The sequence below is a fragment of the Galleria mellonella genome, unplaced genomic scaffold (assembly GCF_026898425.1).
Source record: "Galleria mellonella isolate WM207_F2 unplaced genomic scaffold, CSIRO_AGI_GalMel_v1 utg78, whole genome shotgun sequence".
In the NCBI taxonomy this organism is placed as follows: Eukaryota; Metazoa; Arthropoda; class Insecta; order Lepidoptera; family Pyralidae; genus Galleria; species Galleria mellonella.
This window is the reverse complement of record NW_026442151.1, coordinates 5347589-5373572: the sequence shown is the minus strand read 5'-3', so window position 1 is coordinate 5373572 and position 25984 is coordinate 5347589. Positions and strand designations below refer to the sequence as shown.

The following is a 25984-nucleotide window of genomic DNA, read 5'->3' as shown; positions in this document are numbered from 1 at the left end:
CATATTATTTATTAAATTACTTATACAAATAATAATACTACATATACATACACATATAAATATATACATAGAACCACAACAAAATATGACGAATGTAGTAAAATTAATAAAGAAATAAAGTGAGAAAGGAAAATAGTAACTACAGTCAAAGAAAATGGGATTTAATTTTTCTGTAATTGTAAAATAAAATCTTGGCATGGGTTAGTTTTTCCATCCATTACTATAGTGAAGTACTTGTACTTGCATGATTGTGTTTCGGTTTGAAGGGTGAGATATAGCAGTGAAATTATAGGGAACGAAAACACCATAGTCCTCTGGAATGGCAACACATAAGGGGTATCATGGGCATCACATGCCGGTAAGGCCGTATACTACAAGATGAGTGTGTCTTCGGACACAGTATACAGACTACGCAGTGATGAATCGGAATCCATGATATCCTTGATGTGCAAATGTGATTCGTTGGTAAGTATGCGTATAAGTCAATTGGCAACTGCTAATCTGGAACTAGAAAACTATAATTATGTTAAACCTGATGGTAAGTAGTTACCGTAGCCTATGAACACCTGCAATACCAGAGGTATTACGCGCGTGTTGGCGACCCTGAAGAAACCTCTTTACCCCCCATTTGAAGAACCCTATGCTGTAGTCTCTTGGGAAAACCTCGGCAGGGAGCTCATTCCATAACCTGAGTGTTTGTGGGAGAAAACATCTCTGAAATCGCGCTGTACACGACCATTTAGACTGTAGGCTATGAGGGTGAACTCCCTGTCGATTGCAAGCCGAACGATGATAGCAAGTGACCGTGGGCATCATACTGAACAATTCCTCTGAGCACAATCCGTTGTACACGCATAGTGAGGCAACGCAATCTGCAACGCCGTGCATAGTAATCACCGCCAGCGCCGCTGTCCATAGAATTTTGACGAAGTTTGGAAAAACGTCGCTTTTGTGTCCGCCCGAAAAGGTTATTTCCTAAATTACTCCGACCGAGCATTACAAAATTTAACTTTAGATATAAGCATACATACATACATACATATATGTTACATACGTGCTTATTTACTGAATGAGTCATTCAGAATGAGACAGTAGTTTAATTTTAATACTATTATTTAATGCAAACTATTATAATACATCTTGTTAATAAATTATTATAGTTAATTAATTAATTAATATTGAGTTAAAATATTCTTTACTTATTAATTATTAATATACTTTATTAAAATATACTTTTATATATATTTAATAATATAAAAATATTAAACTTCCAAATACCCGATAGAAAACTTGACTACATGTTTTTTATCAAGATGGGTATTAATCGATTAACATTTATGTCGGCTATCAAATATGGCTACAGGAGTTTTAATGATGGGATATAGTGGACGTATTGCTAGTAGCATATACACGTCAGGTCGACCTCTACACAGTCCTCCACTAGACAATCGTGGTTAATACCTAGCAAATTAACATACTCACGATGGGGCAACTGAGTACATTCTCGCTACTCGTCTGTTACTGGTACCCCGTCAGCGTAAATCTACAGCGCAGGCGGGGTTACCATTTCATCCTTGACCATTTATAAAAATATCTCATCGAGTGTGATTGATGAAATTAATTAAATATAATTGGACATTTATCGCTTTACTGTTCTTGAACTCAAAGTATTTGCAGTAGGTACGCTTATTATAGGTATCATATTAAGCTAAGTAAACAATGTCACAGATTAACAAATACAATTCAATATGTCCCTTGGATTGAATACTACTATGAAACTATCTAAATCGAAAGATATCGTACGACGCTTAGTGCAGAGGTCCTTGGCCATCAATCAGAATAAAAGATATAGGTATAAATAATGATAATTGAAAAATATATTTGTATTTTTGTAAACATAAAAAACTTATACTTGTTAATAGTGATAAATTTGTCGTTGGTCGAACGTGCAATCGAGTTTTTTTGTGAACATTTACTTGCCAAATAACACTTAATTGATGTTTAAAGAGGAGTAGTAGTTTTTTTATTTTTTTTTTTTTAATTCTAAAAGTAATAGTCTGGGTAAATTATAAGAAGTTGTAGGTTTTATTAAAAAAATAATTTTATCTATGGCGTCAATTTCTTTTTTCAAAATTTACAAATACTTCAATGATAATATAAAGAAAAATGTATACTTATTTATATTTGAAATATATACAATTAAATATAATTATATTCGAATTGTTTAACATCAAACTTTATAAATTTATTAATAATAGGTACGTACGTTAAAATAATAACAATTAAAACTACGAGTTTTTCTCCTTTTCACATATAAAGCCGTATCTCTTCGCGCATTCCTGATCATTCAGGTTACCGTCGCCTTCAAATAACGAGCCACAGTTTTCATTTCCTCCAACGTTGTTGGGCTCCGTGTCTGCCCATTTGGAGTAACCGGCTTCTGCTATTGTTTGATCTGTTAGAAAAAATAAATACAGTATTATCCTATTCGCCTCTTACAAGATTATTATAGTAATAAAAAAAGTATTTATTCAAATATCAATGTCAGTCAAATTCAAAAATTTTTATGTAAATTTACATATATTCATTTAGTTCAAATACAGAAGGTCTTTATTCGTATATTACTCTTGTCTTTTCCTCACTCAATCTCCACTTTATTATAACATTATCATCATAGCCATTATCTGTCCACTGCTGAGTATACCTCCCCCATAGACTGCCACAAGGAACAGTTCTGAGCCACCTGCATCCAATGACTGTCACTACACCTAGGAACTAACATCCTACTCTGGATTTGCCCGTACGGGGTAGCCACTTAAGAACCTTTATTCTCCATTGGCTGTCGATTCTACGAGCTATTTAATCAGCCCATTGCCAGTTTATCTTGCTTATTCTTATAAGAACAGCACAAAAACAAAATAAAATTGAACGCGTTTACACTAAGTAGTCGGGGAAGTAGCTCTAGTATTTGGCTGCTTCATGCCTAAATATTTAGTGTCCTTAACAGTGACACCTCATAATATTGATAACGAAAAATATCTCTTACACATTTTACAAAGTGACAAGTGACACGAGTCACGAATGGGCATGAGATTACACAGCGTTTCACAATTTATCCACCATCATCATATTAGCCGTGTATAAGTGAGGTTTTGCCAGTAGTTTCACACTTTATTAGCCCCTCAATTGCAATTCAGCCGCCCTTCATTCGGCAAGAGCGGCAAGCTTTGGGCGATTGCTTTAGGTCCCACGTCAATTAGGATAAGTTTGAACCTTCGTTCATTTCATCTAAGTTATTGTTTATGTACAGTGTACTTACTGAAAATTGTTTTAAATACTCTTGGCGATCCATCAGTGGATACAGCGGCCCTGTAGCCAGCGATGTAGTAGTATGGCATGTAAGAATCGGGCAGGAGACGCGTTTTTTTCATTATCTGCAAAACGGCGTCGTGTTCCGCCTTAGAATTGAGGACCACAAGGTGGGCGCCTTGGGAACGACACTCGGCATACGCCTGATTCCAGGAATAGGCCAGCCTTGGGATCTTGTAACAGCTTCCAATATTTGATACATATTCATAGCCTAAAAAATAAATAGATAAGTAAATTAGGTCATTTGCAGTTTTAGTGCTTTTTTTACATTTATTTAAAATGCTTTTTTAGACTTATTTAAATTTAATTTAAGAATTTAACGTGTCGAGATTTCAGGTAAGTATAATAAAAGAATAGTGCCAATCTTAATACAATATTTTTTTCATTTGACTTCAAAAAGAAGATGGTACTCAATTTGATATTATTTTTTTATGTTTGTTACCTCAAAAATTTGTTAATTGTAAATCGATTTGGATTTTTTTTTTATTTGAAAGGATATACTTAAAGATTGCCCCCATAGAAATTTTATCAAAATCGATTCAATAATTTAGTTTTTAAATCAAAATAACTAGTTTTGGCACAACCACAGTCGATTTTTTTGTGGAACAGTCTTAATTAGCGAATACCTATGTTATGCTATAGCTACGCTTTCTATATATTTTTTATCGGTGAACCGTCAGCTTGTTTGTTATTCGTTATTGAAAGAATGAATGAATTTTATTGCAAAAAACGTAGTATAATAAGGTCATATGCTAGTTTTATAATGGTTTCATACATATTGTCATTACTGACGTCCAACAGTCATTACATAAGTTATAACAAAATAATTTTATAATATGTAATAATATAATATAATACAATAACATGTCAAATTTTTAAACGTTAATTGTACAGATATAATAACAATTGCAATACAGAAATATCAATCTTTTATCGCATAAAAAGCTCTAAATTTATTCGAATTCCATTCGAATCCGTTTAGCTTTTATGTATTTATTTATATGCTTTTCTATAATTACTTATAATATATTAGGTTATAACAAATATGTACACAAGCGGACTTATTCCTCAAAAGAATCTCTTCCAGTCAACCTTTTCTTAGCGTGATTTATTATCATCAATATCATTAACATATAAACGTGCTACCCCTTAGCAAATATTTTTACCATACACTTCAAAACATTTTAACCTACTTATATTTTGTCCCTTTGACAAATTAACTCACCAAATCCATATACACCACAAGCATCGTCGTACGGTGCTTGATTCGCGTCCACTTTACATATAAATGGCAGGCTATTGGTACATGTGTATTTTTCTACGTCCCCATGTCGAGTCACAACGTTGCAATCGCGGATCCACGGCGGACTATAACGTGTGGTTTCTTCTTCGTCATCTGTAATGTTCCAAACAGTACCTAGATTATGCTGATATTATTGTCAGAAGAGGGGTTGTAAATAATACATAAACGGTGTGGTCCCAGAATAGAATAGGCCACTTCTTACTTTTATTGTTGTAACCTCGCTGTGCTATCGGTATACGCTGGCGGGATGCCAGTGAAGGATAATAGGTGAGGATGGATCATCGTCATCGTAATGAAATCGATAACTATTAACAACCTGACATTTTACATTGGGGGCGAAGGGATTGTTAATAATGCGGACTATCAATCCCATTGTTAGCAATATACCCTATCAGGTCTACCTCCACGTGGTCCCCTCTCGAAACTATCGTGCTGAATTACAGGTGTATTCATCACGATGGGCTAACTGACCTACTCTTTCGTCCTCACTTATCGCCCCTCACTGGTGCCCCGCCAGCATATACCGTTAGCGCAGGCGGGGTTACCATTCCATTACCATCCATTGACAGGGTACATTGCTAGCAATAGATTGGTAGTCCGCATTACTAACAATTCCCTCCTTCCCCCCCCCCCCATATTCTACATGTTGATCTAGAATATAATCAATTTATATTAAAGTTTTATTCAATTTCGACATTCTTTGCCTGTGGTATGAGCTTATTTAGCATATGTAATAAACAAGCATACAGCACGTCTGATTGTAAACGGTTACTGTAACTACTAACATTAGGGGTATTACGGGCGCGTTGCCGACCCTAAACAAGTCTTAATATACTTTTTTTGAAAAACCCCATACTGTAGTCTCTAGGATAAACCTCGGCAGACAGCTCATTCCACAGCCTGAGCGTTCGCGGGAGAAAATTTCTTTGAAACCGCACGTCTTTATTAGCAACTGTTAATTTTAATAACTTACAAACAATTATAGCTTGTTCTTCAGCGGATTCATGTTGTGCCTTATCGTCACCCACCCACACATAGTTGTCGAGGTCCGGGAACTGTTTGTACATCTCGTGAAACTGAACTATGTCGATGTGTGAGGTAGGGATCATGAGCACGGCGCCTTCCTCTTGGCACACCCGGCTCGCTTTCTGCTGATCGGTAGCCTCAATATGCAGCTTGTAGAACGCATCACTCTTTCTGTTGTAAGTGTAATCGTTTCGATAGGTTTTGCTGACACGACGCGGAATGGCTTGCGAGGACACTGTATAGCAGAATATTTAGTAGACGGGTTTTAGAATTATGTATTCCAAACAAATAATCTAATCTAATAATGGATAAATTATTACATTTGCATTCTAGTAGATAGATAGATACTCTTTATTGTTTCCTCCAATAGATTAAAATAATAAACTTATTATAAATATAAATAATTACAAGAAATAATCACAATGAGAAAACAATGGGCGACCTTATCGTTAAGAGCGATCTCTTCCAGGCAACCTTTGGATGGAGAGGAGTTGTTTGCGCTTGAAGGTGAGAAGCTCTTGGTTGAAATGAAATGCTTGTCCGTGCCTCAAGTTTTATAATAAATTAAAATAAATACAAAAGTGCGTGTAGTTCTATCCGTTAACAAAATTTGAATGTTTGACCTTCTAGCGGTTAAACGGTCTATATCTATGGTTCTAATATTGCAAGTACGAAAAATTTACTTTTTATTAAAACGTCTATACTGCCAAATCTTGAACATGCCCCCGGCCTTGGAAGCTTCAGCTTTCAATTTTAAAACCTTAAAACTAGAATTAGTCATCAAGTAAGGGACATATCTTGCTGTAAGCGCGTCTCACGACACCTGACGATGTGCGAATATCGACTACTCTAGTGATGCCGTCTTTGCCAGGGAAGATCTTCACTATTCGACCGAGATGCCATTTTAGCGGCGGTAGGTTGTCGTCCTTAATAACTACTAGCATATCAGGCTGCAGTTCAAGTGTGTTCTTCCTTCCTTTAGTCCTTATTTGAAGTTCTGACACGTATTCCTTCGCCCAACGGGACCAAAATTGCTGTCGAATCTGCTCAACTCGTTGATAACGTGTCAGTCGATGAACAGGCGTCTCAGTGAAGTCATCACCAGCAGGCGCAGTAAGTGGACGTCCCACCAGAAAATGGCCTGGACTAAGAGGCGACAAATCTTGTGGATCTGAGGACATAGGGCTTAAAGGACGGGAGTTCAGGACCGCTTCAATTTGTGTCAACACTGTACTGAACTCCTCGTAGGTTAAGTGCGCGTTTCCTACTATACGACGTAAAATATTCTTACAGGACCGAATTCCAGCTTCCCATAATCCGCCAAAATGAGGCGCATAAGGCGGTATGAATGTGAATTGAATATTCTGAGCCGTGGCATATTCTATAATCTGTGACGAACAATTAGCTAAAAAATGTTTAAAGTCATTCATCAATCCAACAAAATTTCGACCATTATCAGAAAAAATCTCACATGGTTTGCCACGCCTAGATATAAATCTCTTTAACGCTAATAAATATGCATCTGTTGACAAGTCACTGACGAGTTCTAAATGTACAGCGCGCGTTACAAAACAAATAAATAAGCACACATAGCATTTTGTCGTCCTAGCACCTTACCCTTACGATTAAGTATGAGCATTGGTCCGGCGTAGTCCACCCCAGAACGCATAAAAGGAAAGCCCGAAGTTAAGCGTTCCTTTGGTAAATCTCCCATAAGGGGAGTAGGGGTCATACCTCTCAAGCGTTTACAAATAATGCAATCATAAACAACCTTCCTTGCTAAGTTTCTACCGCCAATTGGCCACCACGTTTCACGTAAGTTATAAAGAAGCGCCTGTGGAGCTGCGTGCAACAACTGCTTGTGTTCGTGTCTGAATAGTAGTAGGGAGAAAATATGTTTAGATGAAATTAAAATCGGATGTTTTTTATCAAAATTAAAGTCGGGAGAATTTACAATCCGACCACCAACACGAATTAGTTTATTTTTATCAATAAATAAATTTAATTTAGACAAATTATGCTTATTAACTAGAGTACTATTATTTGTGAGTAACCTATACTCATCTGGAAACGATTCTAGTTGAGACAGTCGAGCCAAAGTTATATCAGATTCCCTCAATTCATCGACAGTGAGAGTACCTGACCGTTGAGTATTTTTATTGCGCGTATTATGGATAAAACGTTGTATATATGCGACAGTTCGTCTCATGCGACTATATTGAGAAAATCTAACAAATGGAAATAATGTACGTTCGCAGTCTTGATCAGTAGCGTAGGAATGTGTCACACTGGATTTCAGCTCAGGCAATAGTTGCTGAGAGTCAAATGAATTTAACGATACATTATTGCAACTGAAGTTAGTGTGACGAAGAAAAGATGGGCCTTCCCACCATAAAGCAGAAGATGAGAGATCCTCCATCTGAATACCGCGCGAGATCAGATCAGCTGGGTTTTCCTTCTCTCTGACATGACGCCATGGAAGTTCCTTCCCCAACTCATATATTTCTGCCGTTCTATTTTGTACAAAAGTTTTTTGTACTAAATAGAAGAGTCCTTCTTCTGAGACCTTGCATTCGAGTGCCAGCTGCTTTAGACACCTAACAATAAGAAACGGTGCGGAGGCTGTCCCATACGTTACCGTGTTTAATTGATAAATACCTAACGGTTCAGATGGATTGTCACGCCACACAATCAACTGGAGATCGCGTTGTAATTCGTTTAGGAGACACTGCCTGTACATCTTTTCGACGTCTGCACAAGCAGTGTACCTATGTTGTCTGAAACGAAGCAAAATGTCAACTAAATCACCCTGCACTGGAGGTCCGATTTGTTGAATGTCATTTAAAGACACTCCACTACTGGTGGCGGCACTCGACTCGAACACCACGCGAAGTTTTGTTGTGCTGCTGTGCTCACGATACACGCCGTGATGAGGTAAAAAGAAGTGTGGGGTTCCATATAAAGTTACTCGCGTCATATGATCTAATCCGATGTATTCGTGTATAAATTTAAAATATATTTTTTTATAGTTAGAATTACGTTCTAATTGCCTCTCTAGTGCCAAAAAACGACGTTCAGCTTGTGACAAAGATTCACCCAAAACAGATGGCGACTGTTTCAGTGGCGAGCTGACGCAAAACCTTCCGTCACTATTGCGCGTGGTAGTACGAATGAAAGCTTCCTCACAAGAGCGTTCTTCGTCAGTCTGTATGTCACTAGTTTTAGGCACCTCTTCTAACTCCCAAAACCGTCGTAACTGAGTGTCAATAGATTGAGTGAAGTTACATTGGACAGACGTATTGATATTGTGCGTGTTAAACTCAATAGGCCCTGAAATAATCCAACCTAACCTTGTATTTTGTAAAAAGGGTCCATTGGGTAATCTCATTTTACCCTCGCATAATAAGTCCCAAAATAAGTCTGCGCCTATTAAAATATCAATATTTTGAGATTCATAATATTGTGGATCAGCCAGCTGTATATAGTCAGGTATCATAAACGACTGCGCGCGTTGACTATACATAGCAGTAGGTAGCGTAGATGTAATGTGCGGCAACACAAAACATTTAATGCGTGCGGAGTAATTGTCAATGCGTGATTTGATCTCGATATCACATATCTGTGATGACGTTGTTACTGTGTTGCCGACACCTCGAATTTCGCAAGTGGACTGTATTAAATTTATATTAATTAAATCGCATAGTGGTTTAGAAATAAAACAATGTTGACTACCACAGTCGAGAAGCGCGCGTGCTAAGTGAAACTTATTGTACCTATCGGCTATCTCGACTATAGCTGTAGACAATAAAACGGGTCGCATAGTAGATTGTTTGTGAATTAAATTAAAATTATCTATGTGTGTACTGTTTACTCGAGACGAATGAATTTGCGCGGGGATGGACTGCGCGGGCGGTGCGACGGTCGCGGGGGTCATTTGACTAGAACCCGGGGTTTCGTTGTCGGCTAGATGCATTGATACGACCGCTACTCGATCAGTCACGTTATTATGAATAAGCGTGTTGTGTTTTTTAAAACACAGTCTGCAAGGTCCAAATTTGCACATACTAACTGAATGCCCTGGACGTAAACAGTTCTCACATAATTTATTTGCGGTTATAAATTGCAGTTTAGCGTCTAAGTTAGTGTCCAAAAATGTTTGACATGAATAAAGTGGATGATCGGCGTTACACATTAAACACGATTTCTTAGTAGACGTGATTCGACCTTGCTGTGACTTATTGGTGGAAACATTGCAGTGCACTTTATGATGTGATGTTTTATGTGACGGATAATGTGACGATTGTTGTAAAGTCGCGTTTTGAGTTTTAACGTCACTGTTAACTCTGTGTGAAACTAGCAATGTTTCCAACATGTCAGCCTTGTCTCTAAGGAACATGAGTAAATCATCTACCTTCAGTGAAGAAATATCATTAATATATTTTCGTGTGGTGCATTTAAATTGTTCCCATTCACGTTCGGTGGTTTCATCTAACTTAGACGTTATAATAAATATAATTAACGTATCCCAGTACTCAGTAGGCTCACCTAATATTTTTAATGCGCGTAAATTTCTAAGAATAATATCTGTCAGTTTTCTGAGTGCATGTGGTGATTCCTTAGAAAGTTTTTGAATAGTGAATAAGGCCTTAACGTGGTTATGCACCAACAGACTGCTATTGTTGTATCTGTTGAGAAGTAGTTCCCATGCTACCACATAGTTACTAGCAGAGAATTCTAAGGAATCGATAACTAACTCCGCGCTTCCCTTTAGTGACGATTTTAGGTAGTGGAATTTCTGTATATCGCTAATTTCATCGGAATTGTGTACTAGAGATAGAAAAATGTCTCTGTATTCGATCCAATGCTCATACGTTCCATCATATACAGGTAGGGAGATGGTCGGAAGTTTTATAGACTGTGACGCCCTATTACTGCCCTTACTGGACGCACTAGTGACCTCTACCGATTTGAGCAAACATTCAGCTTGAGCTAGTGCATGATAATAGCAATCTTCAAACAATTCTCGTTGCGTCAGCTGTGAATCTAAATCTGAATCTCGTACAATTTTTTCGATTTTTGTTTGAACATCGCTAAATTCTGCAAATAAGCTTGTAATACCTTGCATGCGTAATTTTATATCGGCGCATTTTTGATTAGTTAATTGTTCGAGGGTAATATCACTAACGGCATTAGAAAATTTAGTAAGCCTGCTTTTTAATATGCCACGCGTCTTGACTAGATCCTTTAGCAATTCATTATCGTTTTCATTATTAGCGACTAGCCTATTAGGGGATCTTTCACGATTTATTTTAACACTAGCCTCATTTATACTCATTTTGGCAAATTATGAAGGTACTTACGTTTGATTCTTGGTCTGTAAGATCAGCCTGTGCTAGCTGCGACACAAAGCTGCTTCTTATTGCTGAACACAAGAATTGTAACGTGACTAAAGGCACGGTGTGACACAATTGAAGCGAAGGAGATGGGGTTAGGGAGGATGGCAGACCGTTCCGGAATGCGTTTATGGACGATTGCTGTCTGCTGCTGCTCCTCCGACGCCTTAACCTCGATCCTTACTAGATGTCTTCTCACTTCTCGTAGTCCAAAACTTGTGCGATGAATTGGCATACGATGAGTCCAATGGTCGCTGACTCGTACTTTGCGTATTATTATTCGGCAACGAAGGTCCAAAACACGTATGTTTGCGCTTGAAGGTGAGAAGCTCTTGGTTGAAATGAAATGCTTGTCCGTGCCTCAAGTTTTATAATAAATTAAAATAAATACAAAAGTGCGTGTAGTTCTATCCGTTAACAAAATTTGAATGTTTGACCTTCTAGCGGTTAAACGGTCTATATCTATGGTTCTAATATTGCAAGTACGAAAAATTTACTTTTTATTAAAACGTCTATACTGCCAAATCTTGAACAGGAGTAATTATAAACAATTTGGTGGGAGGCACGATGAAAAATTTTGTTAGTTCTAAATATGGGAGATGTGATACATATATATATATATATATACTATTCACGAAAAGTATACAAGAAATAAGTTTGCTATTTCTTAGCTATTTGGGCTGAATGCGTTTTCAGTTGCGTTTCATCATGGAAGAAACATTACAGGGTAGTAAAATTCTCAATCTCATCAAGTAATAGTCATTATAAAAAAGCAATATACTTAAAAATTCTCATTAGTACTGCTCATATCTATAGGCGACGGTTACCGCTTTCTTTCCATCAGGTGGGCCCTCAGCTTGCTTGCCATTCTAAGTTGCATAAAAAAATTTCAAATGCAGGAGACTTTTTTTTTATTTCTACGGCTATAAAAGTACAAATATACTACGGCGACAGTTAGAAAAAAAAATCAAGCACACGCATTTCTTCATTGCATGAGCTCTTGGTGACCTAAGAATTGTAACACATCTAAGCCAGATATAGTTCGGATACACAATTATACCATTTAATTTGTGATAATTATTTTTTTGTTCACTGTTATTTAATGAAAAAATATACGTACGATATTTTATTTCTTTCCAAATCACTATAGGAATTCAGTATTAGTATTTAATTTATGATTCAATCAAACCATACATTCCCTAGGTACATATCTAACCTTTGATATGGTATTGGAATTAAATATAAGTAAACATATTTACCTAAGTAATCTAAACGTACAGAGGTTAAGATAAACTTTGTAATGGGATTTAAATCATCATTTGAAACAGTGTTGCGTACACTTTAAATACGATATGTACAATTTAGTTTTAAACTGAATTGAAAATGAATTGTAATTGAATATGATTCTATCACTGTTTTACGACAGTCTTACTTTGCATTTTTTTTATATAATTTAGAATGGCAAACAAGCTGACGGCCCACCTGATGGAAAGTGGTAACCGTCGCCTATAGACATAAGCATTATTACGCAATTTCATTAATATTTTACCGAGTGTTTCCGCCATAGAAAGGGCTATTCCTTCCTTCCCTGTGAGTGTCGTAAGAGGGACTAAGGAAATTTTATAGTCGAGGGATGGACAGCAGTGAACATCTTAAAACATCACCAAAAGTCTAACTGCGGTTGTCATTCCGCCTGTCAAGCGTGGCAACTACGGCCAAAACCCCCCAAGGGGGAGGCCTATGTTCAGCAGTAAACTGTTAACGGCTGTATAATCATCATTAATCTTTTCAAATGCAAATACTTTTTACCATCGTGTAAGTTATGGGAACAAAGAAAAATAACACAAGGAAAAATAAATATAACACACTGATTTCTTGTCTTCAATGCAGTTCGTGCAGTATATTATTTATTTATTTACACTTTATTGCACCATTTATAAAATAGTAAATACATTTAACTGTAATAAGAAATGATATAAAAGGCGGCCTTATCGCTAAGCAATCTCTTCCAGACAACCTTTGGGTAGAGGACATTGAGAAAAGAAAGAAAAACAAAGGGTAGGTGGTGCACTATTATATATAAACAAACATATATACATATACATGTACATATATATATATCCACAGATTACGTGAAATCCAGTGTTGTGCTCTCTAAGCAATGTTTCCACTGAGCTAAAATCGTCATGGCTACAGTACACACATATCTGTATTCTGTTATTACTTTAAGGATTATGTATTTATGTTTGTATGTTTCTATATTATAGTCTTACAATTAGATTATATAGATAATCTCCATACAAAAAAATACTTCGAGAAAAGCGGGTCAACTTTTTCATACAATTTTGCGTGATAAATAGTTATGAGTGTTTCATTTATAAATGTTTGTTTTCTTTTATAATTTTTGTATCTTTTTAATGCGTAAAAACTCATTTTATTTATTAAATAATTAAATATAGATACGTCAAGGTACATTGTAGAACACTGATAAAAAACGAGTTGGCTAATTTGACAATTTACTGACAAAAAGTTGACCCATTTTTGAGACTCGAGGCTCTACCTATATAATCTAAGATAATCGTATTCTAATTATGTGTATATACTAAGGAAAACTCAAAATAAAAACTTATATTCTTTAAACTTTTGATTTGGATATTGTAAGGTCATGTGTTTAAAATGATGTTAAAACATGCTGATTATGGATGCATGCGGCGGATTACTTACTTTAGATTTTTTTTTTATTATATTTGTATAAGTCGCAGAATAAACACTATACATACTACATATTAATGTCTAAACTTTTATTTCCTTAGTAAGTAGAAATAACAGCGCCAAAGAAGTCTAACCTCTTTCCTCAGATTCATCTCTTGTTCGTTTACTTTCATAATTCCGCCCATAAATAGACACAATTGGAAAAAAAAGAATAAACTACTCATACGTATTGCTTATTATTAGAATAATATCAAAATAAAAAAGGTACTATCCGTTGTAAATTTTACCTTAAGGCTATTTTTAATGTACTTAGTTTTCATCTCAGCAATTGAACTGTAAACTACATATTTTATGTTTTTCAAACTACTTAAAAAGCTATACATATCCTCTAATGTTTAGAATTTTTAATACAAGTACTTACCTATCAAAATAAAAAACACAAATTGCTTCATTTCGTTTCGATAATACACTACTCGAGACTAATAACAAGACAGTTCTCTGAATCATATGTTTTACCACTGCGACTGATAAGTTTACTTACATTATTATTAAATACCTACTGGCACATTTGTAAACAATTATGCCCATTAAATACCTAATATTATTGATCAAATATTTTATGATCCAATTAATTCATATAGAAACTTGGTACCTAATTATTACGTTAGATCTTTGATGACAATCTAGATGAAAAACTTATGTAGGTGCAATTTTTTAATAGGTGCCTGCAGAGTGGAAATCCTAATGTATGATGTTATAAGTGCTATAATAACCTTTATACCTACGGACAGGAATAGACTAACTGACCTGCTGGGGGAAAGGATATTTAGTAATGGGTTAGTTCCTATTGCTATCAATATATCCTATCGGGTTGATCTCCACGCGGTTCCCCTTGGAAACTATCGCGACTAATTTATCGTTGATATAGTCACGATGGGCTAAAACAGACTAGCTTTCCTCCTCACTGGTGCTTCGCCAGCGTACCGATAGCATAGGCGGAGTTACCATTCCATATTCACCCACTTAAAGAAACTATTTTTATCGGAAGGAAAAAGGGATTAATGGAGTATAAGCAGCCCTTTTGATAGTAATATACCCCATTAGGTCGATCTCCTAGTGGTTCCCTCTGGAAATCATCGTAGTAATTTTTTCTAGATACGTTACAATGAGCCAAATGACTTACTTTCATCTTCACCTATCATCTCTCACCGATACTCTATCAAAGCAAACCGATAGCAGAAACGGTTAATACTCCATTTTCTCCCATTGCAAAATACCTACCGCCAATTCTTCAGATATACGGTAAAACTAAGCAATTGCAGTTTATACAACATATCTGTTATGTAAACATATTAGAACCACAGTGTAAGGACTCTTCATCGCCATGTAGGTCCCAGCATAGAATAAGCCACTCCTTCCTTTCCCGTGGATGTCGTAAGAGACGACTAAGGGAGGGCAAGGGATGGGCTTCAGTGGCCCCTTTTAAATCATCTTTAAAGCCTGACTGCGGTTGCCAATCCGCCTGCCAAGCGTGGCGACTACTGCCAAAACTTCCCAAGGGGGAGACTTACGTTCAGCAGTGAAGAGTTGAAGACCGATATGCGGACGTTGAAATTCATAATTATAAACTTTAAAGCCTCAGTTCTAATCTATACTCTAAATTCTAAGTTCTATATGACTTGACCACTAGTCCAATACGGTCAACTTTAGGCAAATCTGGCCAAGTTTAGACTAGTCTCTTTTACATAAGAGGGAATTAAAACCGAATTGGCAATATTTATTATTTTGAAAATAAATATGATAAACAAAATTTGATAAACCTTGTCCAAACATACCCAAAACTTAACCAAAATCCAAAAGAGTAACGTTCGTTGACCTTTAGCAGATACCGAATGAATGTATGGCAGTTCGGTACTCCCCCGCCCCCGTCACCTTTCAATAGTTACCTTATACCCTTAAGAATCCTTAGTGAAACAACTGTATGTTTACCAGAGGGAGACTTTGTACAAAAGTCGATTGCTTAGGTACCTCCGTCCCATTCGTGTTTCAACCGTGAAGCAGTTGTTTGCATGGCTGTGTTTCGGTTTGAAGGGTGGGATATGCCGTGAATTTACAGGGTACAGAGGAATAACACCTGAGTCCTCAGGAATGGTAACGCATGGGGGGTATCGTGGGCGAAACAGTATACTCTGTTATGTCCATGGTACTGCTCATGTCTATAGGCGACGGTTACCACTTTCCATCAGGTGGGCCGTCAGCTTGTTTGCCATTCTAAGTTGTATAAGAAAAAAAAGTATGAAAATTAGTTCGTATAATAAATAAATAAAGATAAAATATATAAATAATCATCTGTTGCGACCTGCTTATTTGCCATTTAATAAGGTAATTGCCTTATCGAGTCAGACATTAACGACAACTTAAAACAAATTCTGGCTAGACTGCTATAAGGTCAATACCGATAGCAGTGGTAATGATCAAGAACAGAAAAATCGGTTTGTCCTTTAGGTATATGTTTAATGAACTAAAATCGACTTTGAAATTATATAGAACTAACCTTTTCACCATGTACTACGTAGTTTTCTCCATGTAGTACTGGAGTAATGAACATATGAGATGATTAAATAAACAAAGTATGATACCGCGTCTCATAATAAAATGACTTATTGTGGAGAGACCTAGGTTCAGTATTGAAAAGAGATTGTTTTAACAGGTTGTAAATTATAATAAAAGACTTAAATAATTATGCAGTAGTTTATTGTTACATTGTGGCGCTCGACGGCCGCTACGCCGCCTCACGCTGGCCCTACATACAACCGACTACACAAACAAGTTTACAAACTGTCACTAAATTGTGTATATTAAGTTTAGTGAGTTAACGTACCTTTAAATTCGGCACACAAACAAGATACATTCATCAACTTTGGTGCCACTTTGGGGAAACAGCGATAATTCACATATTAACTAGATGACAAATGCTCGAGCGACATTAAGGGTATGTAAATATCTCGTAGCGTCATGGCAACACACCAGCAAAAGTGAAAATCTTCTACGACGGTGAACAAGCGCGTAATGTTAACATCTGTCTTCTGGTGAATACTTCGCCAAATACCAAAGGTACGCAACTCATATGAACGCCAATGCGGTAGGTACGCGAATCTCTATAGAATCTATGACAGATTGTAGCCCTCCCAATGTGGTCGCGTTGTACATAACGCTACAAAATTATTACAATAGTTTTGGCAGTTCGCAACAATGGTAAAATGCAACTAACTCCGTACACGACAGAAACACGTATCATTTATATTTACACTTAGAGTAATATGTCCGGTCCGCGACAGTGTCTCGACCAACTAAATCACAATCCTAGTGCGGCCCGCGGCGTCGCGCGACCATGCCCCTTCGAGAAATTAACTAAACCCATTTTATACATAGGAAAACGACAGAGGTCGCAAAGCAAACATTCCAACTACTAAGTCTTATGAACGTTGTGTCTTAGGCGTTTACATAACGAAATACAATACAGCCATTTAATTAATATCTAAGTTAAGAGTAACTTAAAAGAAGACTATCAGTGCACAAAATTACTAATATTATTTACAGTACGACTGGTAATACTAAAATTAAATCAATGTCATAAATCTACACGAATAATACAATTATTAGGTATTTCTTATTTTGTTGTTTTTTTTTTTTTACTTTTTGTATATGATGTAAATTATAATACAAAATTATAGTGAGACGATTACGATGAACACAAACTAAATAGGAGATACTAAGGTTAATATTGAAACTAAGTCTTATCACGTCATATTTACAAATAAAAAGGAACGCCTTACTCGCGTCCGTTGAAAGCAAACGTTGCGCTCTACTTACATCTAATGTGAAATGTTGGCGACTGGCCGTTTGTCGAACGCAAATACAATATCGACATATTAAAACTAAAGATCAGTTGTGTAAAGGGAACAGTCGTGTACTTTAAACTTAAATATATACGAGATCTCTGAAAGGCTGGAAACGCAATACGTACAATTACATAAATAAAAGCGTGCACAATAGGCGAAACGGCACTGGGGCTGCACGCGTGACGTCAGTCGATCGAGCGCTACTCCTAGCTGAGATTTAGAGTTTCTAACCCGCTCAAATTAATCTGGAAAGACACCTACAGTGTTACTAAAGAAATTGTAAATATGATACATGTCTAAAAAACGGAAACAATCTAGTAGTTTTTGCAGAAAACTGAAACCAACTCATATACTGCACATACCAAACTTCATTCTGCTTTCCATCGACAATGATAAATCTTATATTGTAATATTTAATTTTGATTTATTATATGTTATAACATTTGTGTATATTTCAGACAAATTATTATAACATTCGATCCAGAAGAATGATCGATTAATCGTTTCACATCAAATCCGATTGATGATTCGATTAACAATTTTGTAATGACAAAATTCGTACAAAAAACACAATTCTTGCACTTGAATCGTCCAGCAAGATACCAATATTGTTTTTGGGCATAAATGATATTAAATTCGTTGAACTAAAAGAGCGCCCAATCACCACAGTTCTATCGCCATAATTACACACTGAAGTACATCTACCGCGGTAGTTACAGCAAATAAATAGTGCAATCACGCGCGCAGACACCAGCCACGTCGATACGTCTTTTCCTATGTAAAGCCCGCCGTCACTCCGACATTACATCGCCGAATACTGCATCTACTTACAATAATCTATTTACAAACATCCAATTGTATTAATTAATCGGAGGACATGGAACCTTACGGTTACGACAGTAAGCGTCTCTTAGCAAACTTGTAAAATAATCTAACACGTGTATCAACTATTTACAGGTGACCGGATCAATGGGTGTATTATGTATGGGTCCAATAATTACGCCTAGCGGATCACAGTAACAGTTAATTGAGATAAGGCAAGGTGGGTCTGTTGCGGTCCCGCCGGCGTTGTGTACAAACGGACAAACAGCATGTAAATATGAAATGTGCCTTTAAACTTTTATAAACATGATAATCACGTGTCAGTGAGGAAGGCATCGTGTAGTAAAAACAAAACATTTGTAACTTTTTATGACAAAACTCAATAAGTGTTTAGGCTGACCATGACAAATAGTAAATTACTGAGTAGACACGAATTTGCCCACTACAGACAACATTCTTAAATGCTTTCTTTATATAAATATAGTCAGAAAAAGTACCATGTCAGGGAATATTAAGTAGAATATTATATTAAATTAAAAGTTCATGCGCTGTAATCATAGGTTTGTGACCATGACGCATGTAACTGTGTAAAAATATTAGAAAATAAAAACTAAGTATAGTCAAAAATAGAATTACTTAGATTTAAATTTTGAATTATGATAATATTATTCGCAATAACATAGTTCCAAAAAAAACACACTTCTCATTTACATTTGTTTGTCAATTATTACGTCATGTATGTGCATGACGACGTCATGAACCAATACTGGTAGTCTGAGAATAATTATAATAGATATTTGATACTTTAATACTATATATTACAGCCTTATAAAAAAAATTATTAACCAATTCAGAATTTTTAAATTGAGAATCAATTCAGAATTTTTTACTACTTATACATAATTATCTACAATTTATATTTATGACAATTTCTGATTAATTGGAATCATATAATCGTACTCAATGGACCGTGAAATACAGGACAGATATATATACTTTTTTTTACCAAATCTGAAATTGACGCATCTCTATTGTTTCCCTTTGACTTGTCTTCATGACCCTAGTCTTCTAAGTTCCTTTGGCCAATATACATATATTTCTAATGTCCATTCCTGGTTTCCTTTGTCGCCCACAGACCGCCATGCACATACATAGACAAACGCGTGTGACGGTGACTCGCCTCCTTTGTACCATTGATAATCTCTCGTCTATACCACAGCGTGGGAATCGCGTCTACGAATTTAGAAACTAAAAGCATGGACACAAGTATCGAATCCGGTTCCACGCGTTGGTACACCGAGAGATTTGACCTAAAGTGTGGACTTACTACAACGGCTTACTTCCCATACCATTCTAGAGCCTAACATTAATACTATGCATTTATTTATTTACATTTTTTATTTTTTATCTTTTATATAGTTTTGAACTAGTTTTAAGGCTACGACGTCTCTTGACATTCACACTGACTTTCTATTCTAGTTATTATGGTTAGCAGCGTGATAGTACAGGGTCAATACTACATTAACGCAATATTAAACATCAATTTCGAACATAGAATGTATTAAAAAGTTTTTTTTTTACGATTGCCAATAAAAATAATTATCCAAACTCACGCACACTAACACACGTCCCTTACGAACCTCTAATAAAACTATTAAATGCTTGAAATACACACGTATCTGTTACATTTACAACACATTTTCTATACAATATCTCACTACTGCAATGATAGTATGTGAATATTACTCATACGTTTAATTATCAATTATATAATCATCGCTGACTTTATTAGTTATTTTTTTTTTTATTTAATACTAACACTATCTATCCTAGCTACGTAAAAATGTTCAGTCGATGTTACATACAATGGTGTTTAGGAGTAAGCTTAACAGTAATATGTTACATACAAAAGACATCACTCATTATAACACCTTTCTGGCAAATCAAGCAACTTTGCATTCAAACTTACTATACAAAAAGTCCAAATTTAAATGGCGAGTCGCTTACTGTGTCGGAGCGGTGTTGTTATGAGTGACGACCTTAAGAGACCGTCCTTGCTAAAAATTGCTATGTCATTTTTCTCCTGTATATTTTATCGTTTTTCATTATTATCACAAGACATGTATAATCAATTGTCACATTTAATTTGTACAATTTGTATGAGTATACATGACTTTAATTGTTTGCAATGGTCGTTCGACTAAAATTTTATTTAATTATTTTAAAATTATTAGCGACATTATTGTAACATTTATTCGTGATGTTTGTGTAATAAATAAAATAATAATAAAAAAAAAATAAGAAATTAAAATTTTGTTTTTAAATTATCGTCCAATGATCACAGTAAATATAATGGATATTTAAAATGACAATTGGACGTTAATTAAAAAAAAATATTATTCTATTTATTGCACAAATATCACGAATAAACGTTACAATAGTGCCGCTTATAAATTGATAATAATGTAGGACTACAAAATTTGACATGAGTAAGAAATATTGCAATTTTTAACAAAGGACTTTTAAGACTGCGTACAAACGTGGCGGTGGAGATTCGCGGCGACGCCGTCGTCTACATTAAGTACAGAGCCTACGTATGCACGCAGCCTACAATAGCGAAATAGAGAATAAAAAGGAATCAATAAATTTAATAAGTCATTACGTAAAACGAAATCCAATATCACTGGTTATTTGATTAGAGTTATTTTGTTCAATTCCGCCATCATTAGTATGTAATAATTACGATTATTATAATCATTAATTGTATAACCTTCCATATTAGCCATTAATCTCCGACTGCTATATCGTCCACGCACGTTTTGTGACACGTGTTTCACCTCTAAACTGCGAGTGAACGAAATATCAGTCGCAGATTGATAGACTAATATGAACGGTTGTAGGACTTCTGGTAATAATAATAGTAGTCGATCTTTGAATGTTGACAATTACAATGATAATAAAATTAAACAAAATGATGCTAATCAAATAACAAGTAATATGGAATTCCGCAAAATAACACCTAGTTCAATAAAAGAAATTCAATATTACGCATTTATTGTATTGCAACGTTTATTGCTTGCAATCTTCGTACGAAACACAATCAGGCACACACTTTCACCTATACATATATAGATTGTATAATAATGGAATAGAAATATAATGAAAATAACCTAATACTACGTGAAGCGTTACTGCCTTCAGTAGATACATATGTAGCCCACTTCGCTTCGTTATTTCTTGTCGTTCTTACGCGTCAGATTGCGCATTACCCTCACTTTCATTCTTACAAAAAATCGCGTAAATCGCGTATCGTTTTCGTTGTATATTTCCTTGTTGCACGCAGCAATTGTTCGTCACTATGAAACCGTCTCAGAAACATTTACACTTCTATCAAACTATATTCACAACGAGCCGAATCGACTACTCATTTGCTACGATACACTAAGAGCAAATCAGAAACTTAGTGTGATCGTTCACACTTCGTACAGACCAATACAAAATACAGTGTACAACATCCTTACGTATTCAATATACGCTATACAGTGTTGTTCTAGAATTTTCCGCCATCTTTAGTGATTTACACAGACGACATAACGTCTACATGACGTGTGATCACCACTTTTATTATTGCCTCTACATTGTTTTGAAAGTAATTCCCCTCATGTTATTTATTTGAAAGCGACCAATATATACATAAATGCATTTCTTTTCGAGCGTTAAAGAAACGTAATGAATTTTCTACATTATTATCGAAATGAGGTACGGTTTTACTTATATATATATTTTTGTTTTTACAGTAACGAGTCAAATCTAATTATAAATCAGCACAAATCAAAGTTACATTTTCGTTTATTATTTTATGTGTTAAAATTCAAATAATTTTCGTCTTTCTTATACTGACATTCACTTTGATGTCTATTAAGACAAACTAACAGCTCCGTTGTCAGTAACATATAGCGATGTAACCATCTCTTTCATTTTAGAAGAGAGAGAAATACAATTTACTAAGACTTCAGTTTAATTCTAATGACTACAAACAAAACATTCCACTTAATCACTTATCGCCAAGATTGTTACTGACAACCTAATTATTTCACATTACGACAGCAGTAAACAAGTACCGCCAACTTATTACATTTTTTCATAGATTGTCATACATTATAAAAATATAAACTAAACCCACGCTAAATGTAATTCGTAACAATAAAGACAGTTTTATTAGCTGTTATTTGTCAATTCAAATATGAGACGTTACGCGTATACTAGTAAACATTTGTATTTAAAAATAAAAAATATAAAATTTCTATTTAATTATTTATATGAAAAAAAATCAAAAATTCACATTGATTAATTCAATTATTAGAAGTAAGTACCTATTAACGTTCAAATCAAACGCATTGGAACATTTTCAGTAACATACGTATTTATTTGATACGTATACGCATTGGGTACGTCATTCAAATGTCAGGAACTAAACATTTTATACAATATTGGGTGGTCATTTTTGTATTGTGTTCGTGTCTAATATGATAGTATCCATGTGTACACCCACACACACACACACATACACATTTAGTGTAGATGCGAACGTACTCATACTGATGTGCATGGGTGTGAATGCGTGCGTGCGTGGATAACAACGTACGTGGGCCACGCCCGTCAGTATACTGTACCGTACGCGTGGAATAAATCTCAATATTATGAAGTAGACATTGCGTATACACAGTAAATACGTATTGCACTAGAAATGTTCCTAATATCCCCACGCATAAATGTTTACAAGTAAATGCGTTTACAATCCGCGTAAGCGCATTACGGCGCCAATACATAAAGATGTGTTGAGGTTATCGTGTGTCGGCGTAGACGGCGCGCCGCTTGTCGAAGCCGCGCTTGGTCTCGCGTCATTCCCACTGGTGCGGCGACGGCGGCAGCTCGGAGGGGTGCGCCACGGTGGAGCTGCAACCAGGAGCGCCGTTAGTGTCGCCGCGGCCCGCCGCCCCGCCGCACACCACCCGCGCCCGCCATACGCACGCTTGCTGGACTCGATTATTCGGTGCACGCGTACCGAATAGCACCCTTAGCACATTAGTTTTAGCCGCTAATTGTTTTTTTTTTTTTAATAAACATAATATGTTTTGTCACGTTCTTGACAAAATTTTAGTGTAATTTGCTAGTTTAAAGAAAGTTTATTATAATTTACTGCATTACATTTATGAATAACTAGCTATATTGTACGGCTTTGCTTGTGATAATCAGTATATAAAATATATGTTAAACTAGAATATATCCAAACTTAATGTATAGTATACTGGATGCGGACTAGTTATAACCAGACCATATACCAAATTTAATTCAAATCCATTCAATAGTTTTTGCGTGAAAAAGTAACAAACATACATCTATAATTCCATTACAAAGCTTTGCCTATATATCAGTAGTAGGAAGTTTACATTATTTAGCTTTCTGTATTATAAATATTCTGTCATTAACCAATGTGCTATTCGGGTAACTTTGTATTACAATTGAAACAATAAAAAAATCGTATAACGAGTCCAACAAACGATTCCATCATGCAATCTCAATTTGTTTCCATAAACAATTGACTTTTATAATTATGTAAAAACAAATTTACTATGGATAATAAAAGAGAAATCGAATAGCAAAACTGCATCACAAGTCAAACTACTTTTTAACTACTGTAACCAAAATTCACCACAACCGAGTGCACGGCACTGTGCTCGCTCAACGACTACGCATGCACTACACAGAAATCCTAATATTATTCATTCCATAAAAAAAAGACAATAAATAATGAAGTTTTTCAGATTTTATCCCACACTCCAAATGCCCATTTTAATAAAATTTTTAAATAACCAATTCATCTAAGTACTCGATTTTTATTTTGTGCATTTAAAACGCCTCAAAATTGAACTTCAGTTGGCCATTTCAAATATTTTAAATTACTCGATTTATTTATATAAATAATAATAATATTTGTATAAATTAAAATATATAAACACATATTAGATACATCAATGCCAAGGTATTCGTAAGGAAATTTTTCACGTACCTATATATATTTTTTTCTAATATTTTATATTTAAAGTTATATATAGTATATAAAGTAAATACAATTATACCATTTTTGAAAAAATAAAAAATAAAAAAATACTCAATTTTCCAATAAGAATATATTAAATGTACGTACATATAAAGTAATTGAAACTATACTCTTACGTATTTTAATTATTAAAGAGCCCACTGAATCAATATCGAGGTATCAATAACAAGAGAAAACTGGCATGCATTGCAACCGAACCGTTGGGACTTCGCGTAATATCCATCGATCAACCCTTTTGAAATACGAATGACAAATGCTCGAGAAGGCGACGCTGCGACGAGAATATTCCAAACATTTCTAATTCTAATTTCGAATAAAGTAACGTTTTTTTATTGTCTTTTTTAGGATATCAATTCAAAAACGCAGCGTGGCGTGCTCGAGCACCGTCCGCGTTCGAACGGAGAACACAGTAGGTGCTAGTATGTGCTAGGAGCCTTACTGGGCGGACTGGCGCACTATGCAGCGCACAGAAATATCACGGGCGATAGCAGTAGTATTTTTGCTGCGGTCTTGAAAGGGGAACATACTTTTGCTTTTGAACCCGCTCTAGAGCTGTCGCAAACACAAAAAAGCAAATGTTATTACACTACTATTCAGTGCGTGTGAAGCGTTGAAGACACCACCATTTCAAGAGGGTTGATTGCGCTTGAAATCAGCGGCGCTCTTGGCGTGTTTTATTTACAGTACTATCGCTCTAAAGCGTGGGGGGTGAAAGAAAACCCATGCAGTAATCGGACTATATAGCCCGCACTGTGAGTGTTGCTGTATGAGGCGCAAGGTTACCTACGTTGCAAAAACACATCTACTTTACAAGGAAACATCAATCCATTCTGATGTATGTATAAAACGTATAGTTAACTATTATATATGGGATCCGCTCAAGTAAAACAAGTATATATTTTGTAGTACGCGTGATAAAAAATGTATTTAACGCTAAAATTAAATAACAGGCGAAGCACTGCTACCACCTTTGAAGGGATCTTACGAATTTGAGTATAAATTTGTTAATTTTTATCACTTACACAAATTTACAACAAAACATGTGATTTTTTTTTATTGTCATCTTAAATATAAGTAAAACACGGAAATCATTTCAATTTTTTCTTGTATGAGTACTAAATATTTTTTACGCGAACTGTCGAGAAGTGCAAATTTGGTAGTAAACGTTGACTGTTATATCAAAAATATTATTCGATATTATGTGTAATTTATATGATACAATTTAAGACTTTAGTTTTTATAAAAATAGAAATCATATCGTTAATAACACTGAGAATCTACAGATCAGAATGGATTGAAATTAATTAGGCGAAGAGGACGTGAAAGGAAAGTGGGG

The 25984-nt window shown here is 35.4% G+C and overlaps 2 protein-coding genes across 2 annotated transcripts in view; both read right to left on the bottom strand.

Annotated features, from left to right (window-relative positions):
• Window positions 1–1855: 1855 nt before the first annotated feature.
• LOC113517478 (lymphocyte antigen 75-like) lies at window positions 1856–14369 on the bottom strand. The gene is made up of 5 exons (XM_026902152.2): window positions 14225–14369; window positions 5646–5933; window positions 4595–4765; window positions 3320–3580; window positions 1856–2455 (listed from the first exon to the last, which is right to left on the bottom strand). The coding sequence occupies exons 1-5, from the start codon at window positions 14253–14255 to the stop codon at window positions 2289–2291; spliced, it is 918 nt and encodes a 305-aa protein (XP_026757953.1). The 5' UTR covers window positions 14256–14369; the 3' UTR covers window positions 1856–2288.
• Window positions 14370–16540: 2171 nt separating this feature from the next.
• Window positions 16541–25984, bottom strand: part of LOC113517263 (serine/threonine-protein kinase NLK) — a 141034-nt gene continuing 131590 nt past the window's right edge. Inside the window, 2 exon segments of the mRNA XM_026901893.3 lie at window positions 16541–23452; window positions 23455–23483. Coding sequence (XP_026757694.1) covers window positions 23340–23452; window positions 23455–23483 — 142 coding nt within the window. The 3' untranslated portion in view covers window positions 16541–23339.

Excerpts from the sequence above, each read along its gene's own strand:
- LOC113517478 (XM_026902152.2), bottom strand. The coding sequence starts at position 14,255 with ATGAAGCAATTTGTGTTTTTTATTTTGATAG. Across the intron at positions 3,581-4,594 it reads TTGTGGTGTATATGGATTTG|GCTATGAATATGTATCAAAT; the intron begins GTGAGTTAATTT and ends TTTATTTTTTAG. Across the intron at positions 2,456-3,319 it reads AGTATTTAAAACAATTTTCA|ATCAAACAATAGCAGAAGCC; the intron begins GTAAGTACACTG and ends TTTTTCTAACAG.